Here is a 7,437-nt window from a genome sequence, read left to right on the forward strand (position 1 = left end):
ATGCACTCATACAAATCGATATGTGAATATATATTATGTACATGTATGTACTTTTATATATTATGCGTGCATGCGTACGCGCGCGCGTGTATGTATCCATGTACACATACAAAACATGCATACATGTACATATATTATATACGCGTATGCATAACATGTTAAGACTGCGTAATAATTTGAATAATAACAAGAATATTTCATATTCATAAAAATAAGAGAAAAGCTCATTGATATTTTATAATACAAGAATGAAAAATTCTTGCAGTTATTCAAATGAGAGAAAGAGAATATCATAGAAAATACATTCAATACACACAATAAAAACAAATATTATACTTAATGAACATAACTTATCTATTTAGTAGGTATCTAAAATTGATTTTGGTTACATTACAAAACGTCCTCTCCGAGGAAAATTTTTCGAAATATATAGCGTATGTAACTGTATATTATATCGATTACTATATTATACTATATTATATCGAATAAAATTTTCCTCGGAGAAAAATTTTGGAATGTAGTCCTAGATATTTTATTACATAAAACATTGCATAGGCTTGAAATATTTAATAAAATATTATGTTAAAATATATAGAAAGAGGTAGTTTTATTTATTAGTTTGATTTTAATGAATAAAAAATTTATTATCCATGATTTGGAATACACTCTTTATGATTGAAACGCAAGCAAAAATATTTTCTAAGATATTTACTTTTCAAGCCTACACTGCAAACTTATCAGGAGCATCGAAGAATGATATGTAAGATAGTACTTTAATGCTTCAATTATGTCATGCTCATGTTTTATCTTCTCTTTTCTTTCTTTTTCTCTTTAAGACAAATCTTTTTATTTACCATATCCATTATCATTTTCCATTTCATTGTAAGCTACATCACTCTCACTTTCTGAAGAACTGCTATCAAAACCTTCATCTTGACCTACATAGTTAACATCGTCTGGAAATATAAAAATATTATAAGTACATTATCTTTAAAATATGCAGACAGTATGAAGATAGAAAGATACAGTTACCTGCAGCCTCATCAGGAATTCTCAGATTTTGTCGAGCTTGCATATCAAAATCAAGCGGATTTGCCATATCTAATATCCTCAGTAACCATATAGGAAAACCATTCTGCATTACGTAAATATCGTTTTCGTTTTCCAGATCGTTTTCGAGTACGTCAATTAGAGGTTGTAAATTTTCAATATCATTAGCATCCACAGCCATCATATTATTACCTTCATCATCTCTGTTGTTATTTGCTAAATCGCCGTTTTCCACTTCAACCGGTTCCAAAACACCAAGTCTTGGCGCTTCCGCAATACTTGGCGATTCAGAATCTGATATATAATCCTGAGCTATGCTAGGCAACTCGTATTCTGGTGTTATATCTTGTGCGGAAACAGAATTTGGATAACCAGAATCCATGATCTCGGGAGACCAACTGTTCGGAGGTGTTTCAAGCGGAGAAAATGATTTAACTTCAACATTATTCACTCCAACAGTATTTGATACATCTTTACTTGTACTAACATTCTCTTCATTTTTCAGTGCTGACGTGACAACATTATTTGTATCTTCACTACTTTTACAAGATACAAACTTATCATTTCTTAAAATGCTAATTTCTTTGGCACAATCAGATGAAGAGTATTTGCTAATATTATGTGACTTGGAATTTAATAACTCTCTAGGCGGATTTAAATCTTTCTTCTTTATGCTTAACTGTGCAAGGTCACTAATTATATTTTCTAAGTGTGCTTTTGTCAGATCTGTTTTTGCTAATGTACAATATACACTTTTATCTTTATAATTAATACTCTCATTTCCTAATGATGAGACGTAAGATGCATCTGCATTTTGGATATCATTTATAATGTTAGATTCATGATTGATATTTTCTGTAAATTCTTTATTAATACCTTGTATTAATTCCGTAGAGATGGAATTATCAACATCACTAAATTCTTTATTTTCTAAACACAAGTTTTGCTGTGTGCTATTACTAGCAGAAGAATCTATGTCGTGTCTTGAAATATTTGTAAAAGTACTACTCGAAGAAGTGGCATGTAGTTCAATTGTTTCTGTAATACTACTATTAGACTCCTGACTAGATTTTAATAAAATACTATCAATAATATCTGATACAATTTCCTTAATTTCTTCTGGTGTGTCCAGTAAAACACTGTTATTCATTGCGGGTATTAATTCTTTGTATTTTAAACTTTTTCTAACAATATGGGTAGTGGGCATTTGTGTATGAGGTGAACTTGTATATTTTGGTTTATTATTAAAACTAGCATCTAATGACATCACATTTGTCATATCATTATCTTCATAAGTTTGATTTTTATCTGGAGTATGTAACAAAAAATTTATTTCATCTTGTGTATTTTTCTTTGGAAGACTTTCTTTAAAACAAGGTATATCTTTTGCAATCGAATCTTCTGTATTCATAGCTGTTCCGATTGCCATTTCAGATTGATGAAAAGTACTGTTCAATAAACATTGATTGTTGATTGATGATTCATTTTGATAACATGTACTAAAATCTTGCAAAGAGTTGTTCATCTCAGAACTGAAATAAAGTGTTTTTAGTGACGTTGATGAACGTGAAACAGACATATGTGACTGGAAATTCGACATTGAAGCAACTCCTTCCATAGTTCTTAGATTTATCTGATCATTTGGTAATAAAGCTGATTCTACTGTAACATCATCATCTAAAATTTTTAATGCCAAACTGTTGCTGAATGCTGTTGCGGACATATTAGAAGCAGATACTTGAGCTTCTACCTCATTTAAAGTTAGAGCAATCGAATTACTTGGTAATTCTCGTTCAGTGTATATTAAAGATTCTACATTTCTAACTCCTGATTGTTTGATATCGTCATTAGTTGCATATGGCTCTTTTAACGATTGAGATTCTTCTACTAAATCATTTTCGCCATCAAATAAATAAGTGTTCTCTTGATTAATAGAACAATTTTTGGGAATGATAATACTGGATTCCTCATGCCAATTTTCAATATGAGGATTTTGCGCAGATGAATATTCATTTGCATCTAATACTTGATCTAATACTTGATTTATATATGAATCATCAGATTCACTATCCCATCTATTCATTACATCTGTAAAATTATGTTCTTCAAACCAATTTTCAGTATCAAGATTTTGGGTAGATAAATATTCCTCATCGATGTACGCAGGCATCTCATTTATGCCGGATTCATAATCCCACCTGTCCTCATCTGTCAAATTGGAACTGTCATGCAAATTCTGAATGTGCGGATTTTGTTCAGATGGATATTCTTCATTTGTATCTGCAGATGTTTCATTTATGGATGGATTAGTTACATAATCCCATCTATTTTCCTCATTTGTAATATTAGGTTCTTCATGCCAACTTTCAATATGTGAATTTTGCTCAGATGAATGTCTTTCATTTTCATCTACAGCTGTCTCATTTATGGGTGGTCCGGTTGCATAATCCCATATATTCTCCACATTTGTAGAATCAGGATCTTCAGAATCATCATATTCATTATCCCAATCATCCTCCATGTTCATATCATCGCTAGATATTTCATCATAAGAATCCACGGAAGGATTAAGTACTGCTGGTCCATTTTCTCGATCTACAATGCTCCATCCTGCATCTGTTAGAATCGATCTCAGTGTTTCTGTCGAAATGGTGTACTTAGTCATAAAGCTTAATATACGGTCCAAGTATATTTCATAGATTCTGGGTTTGTCTTCATCATTTATATCATAGGATAAATAATTGATATAATATATCGCTTCATCCAGTACTTTTTGTTCGTCTGAACGAATGTCATGTCCTGTAGAGTACTTATACGTAGCAACTGTATTAAATAAGTGTTGACCTTTTAACTGAATATATTCATCTGGCATTAGAATTTCTAGTCTCGAATCTTTTCTTAGTGAAATTCTGTGAAACACTGCCATCTGCGTTAATGCACCAAATTCTTCAGTGCCTTCAGGTCCATTACAAATTCCGTGAAATGTCACTCTATAATATGGGTATCTTACCACAATATTTTGTGCCCTGTTAACAAAGTGATAAAAATTAAATTTTCATGAAGTAAAATTTTCAAGCTTTACACACAATTACTTACCAGTCTTGAAATTGTTCCCTTGTCCATTCAAACTTATGATCTGGATGTCTGTAGCCTGATAAATGTGGAAATACTATATTATATTCCACATTTGGTGTTGTTATTATTGCTACTTCTGGTTTAATGTAGCCAAAAATATTAAAAGGGAGATCGATTAATGTATCTGGATATAAATGTTCAATCCTACAATTAAAAAATATTTTTCTAAAATAAGATATATATACAAATATATATAGAAATAACTTTTATAATAATGTTCATGCTATATAAGAACTTACAATTCAATGCAAATTACAGCGTTTGCATTCTTTAATTTTACATCATTGTCTGTTACACTGCCTTCACAAATATCTATTGTAAGCTTCCTTTCTCGAGAGGACAACAATTCTGTGATTAACGGTGCTGCTTTTTCTTTGTATCTCTCTAGCACTTCCCTATCCACATCAACACAAAGTATCTCCTCCACTTCAGGTATCGCTTTCAAGTACAACAATAAACCTAGTTCGCCACAACCATAATCAACAATCTGTGAAAAAAATTTTTTAATGCAATCATAAATGTAAGAGATTATGGGAATTAACATAATTTTATATTTTGGAACAATACGTCAATATATTTAAAATAAACAAGATATTTAAAAATACAATACTCTATCTGGTGATTTTTACGCAAAATAGGAGGCTGACAACAGGAACTTACTCAAATACTTCACAATACCAACGCTACGCTGATTGCGAGTAGTGTTGTTATAATAATACATATATTAAATTTACATTATTATAAGCATTCAAGATATTGATACCTTCCACAATTTTCCTTTGTATTCGTTGAGCACATTCATCACCGCACAGTATCTTTGTATATATGCCGGTGGATAAAAGTTGCCTATTGTCCCGTGTGTCCACCACAATGTATTTTCCAATTCCGAATCATCGAGCGCATCGTAATCGTACCTGGACAATTCCTCTTCGTATGCGACATCGGGCAAGAGTCTCGTTTTTCTGATGCGATATCTATCGTATATGCACTTGCCCAGCAAATAAAGCACGTGGAAGAGTAGGCCGACCATGTTCGTAAAAATCTTTTGCGACTTTTCCTAACACCGCTCCGCAAACTCATACCGTTCTGTGTACTAAACCGACAAACCAACACAGCGCAGCGATCAAGCGGCTTCAGTATCGGAAGTCGGAAGATTCCGAGACATGCGCAGTGAAGAGAATCATAGCAGACGCTGATTATTGTTTTAGGATTCAATTGCGTATGAGACGTATCTCTGTGTGTGCGTGTGCGTGTGCGTGTGCGTGTGCGTGTGCGTGTGTGTGCGTGTGCGTGTGTGTGTGTGTGTGTGTGTGTGTGTGGTGTGTGAGGAATGTATTGTTAAGTACTTCTCATGAGGGCCGAAGGGAAAGGAAAACAAAGGAAAGAAAAATGGAGGGAAAAATTTTCTATCAGATATAGGTATGTGTGTATTGTAATTTATAAAATTAACAACAGTCGACTTTATTAGTCTATTACGTTACCAGCAAATGAGAATGGATTAAAATGGATTAAAATGGATTAAAATTTTTTTTAACTTTAAATCCATCATGAAAATGGACTGAATAGATTGAAATGAATTGGATCCAAGCTGACACTAGCTTAATATTCGAAAAAAAAAAACATTCATAATTAAGAGTTACAAATTTTATTTCTAAGACATTTATAATATTATATCTGAAAAATTATACTTGGAATCAACTACTTCAAATTGATATTAAAAAATGAAGTTTTTCTTAGTGGGAAATCTCTGGATAATCTCTGAATCTTCTATGGATTATGGATCTTCTACGTTACTTTTTCAATTGATAAATATGTTATTCATTCTCTACTTCAATTACAACCAACTAAATTAGTAACGCGAATTATATAATAAAAAATATCATCATTTAATAGACATAATAAAGTATAAACAATTTACATTACTATGAGACAACATTGAGTAAATGTCGAATAATCTAATCCCGCATGTCGCGCGCTATGATTAGCCTAATATTCAGGCTGTGTTCGATTTGGTTTGCGAATGTTCAGATCGATAATTCATTTTACTTCTAATAAAAAAAAACAAAAGAACATAGCTCAATTATTTTTACAACTTTTTTAAACTTAGTTGGATTAAAACGAAAAATTTCCTATTTATAATTTTGAATAATTTAAGTAGCATTTATGTTCCATTTTTTAATAAAAACTTTTTTTATTTAATTAGATTGAAAAATTGCATTTCATATTCAGAATATTGAATTGAGCAGTATGCACGTTGCCTAGAAATTGCTGGTATTATTTCTGAATTTAATTTAATTAAAAAAACTACTTTTTATTCACAATTCTGAATTGAATACTATTCACGATGCACAGAAAATGCTAATATTATTTTTAAAAAGGCATAGAGATATGTTCTATGCAATTCCAGGGGTATGCAGGGTTGGGTAAAATAATATTTTTTTTTAACTGAATAAAGTTAAAGTTAATGGTTTTACAAAATTAATAAAGTTAAGTTAAAAGTTGAAGGAATAAAAAATTAACTTAACGTAAGTTATTGAATTAACTTAAGTTAAAAAACATTAATTTTGAAAAAAATTATTTTTTAGATCAAAATGTCCTGATTTTTTGAAAAATGAGATTAAATAACTACAATATAGATTATTAAGTAAATTAAATTTTTAATTTTTTTATTCATATGCGATATAAGTATATAACACATAACAATATAAATTATATAACTTTAACTATATAAGTTATATAACTTTAAAAAAACAGTCAACACATACAGAAGATACAAGATCAGTGATTATTTTTTAATTACAATCGAATGCGAGAAGAATATTTGACTGTAATTCAAATATCAATTTCTTATGACTTAAGACTATGACTTAAGGCTATAACTTATAACTTAAAATCTATTATAGATCCAGACTATGATTTATGGCTTAAGGCTTAATAACCGTATAAATCAGAGGACTGTTATTATTAATATAATTAATTATAATTAGAGAAGTTGTATTATTAAGAAATTACTTAAGATGATCTTAAAATATGAACAGATTATAAATATACGCCCTTAGTCTTATTATATTATTATTTTTCTAAGATATTTAAAAGAGATAAAAAAATTGTTTAACTTAAAAAAAATATATATATATATATATATATATATATATATATATTATTATTATTATTATTATTATATATATATATATATATTATATTNTNTNTATATATATATATACTACTACTACTACTACGTACTACGTACGT

The 7,437-nt window shown here is 30.0% G+C and overlaps 1 protein-coding gene across 1 annotated transcript; it reads right to left on the reverse strand.

Annotated features, from left to right (window-relative positions):
* Positions 1-846: 846 nt before the first annotated feature.
* On the reverse strand, positions 847-5,215 carry LOC105623050. The gene is made up of 5 exons (XM_012204452.1): positions 4,949-5,215; positions 4,425-4,672; positions 4,147-4,329; positions 1,033-4,076; positions 847-956 (listed from the first exon to the last, which is right to left on the reverse strand). The coding sequence occupies exons 1-5, from the start codon at positions 5,213-5,215 to the stop codon at positions 847-849; spliced, it is 3,852 nt and encodes a 1,283-aa protein (XP_012059842.1).
* Between the last annotated feature and the right edge of the window lie 2,222 nt (positions 5,216-7,437).

This window comes from Atta cephalotes (assembly GCF_000143395.1).
Source record: "Atta cephalotes unplaced genomic scaffold scaffold00052, whole genome shotgun sequence".
Taxonomy (NCBI): Eukaryota; Metazoa; Arthropoda; class Insecta; order Hymenoptera; family Formicidae; genus Atta; species Atta cephalotes.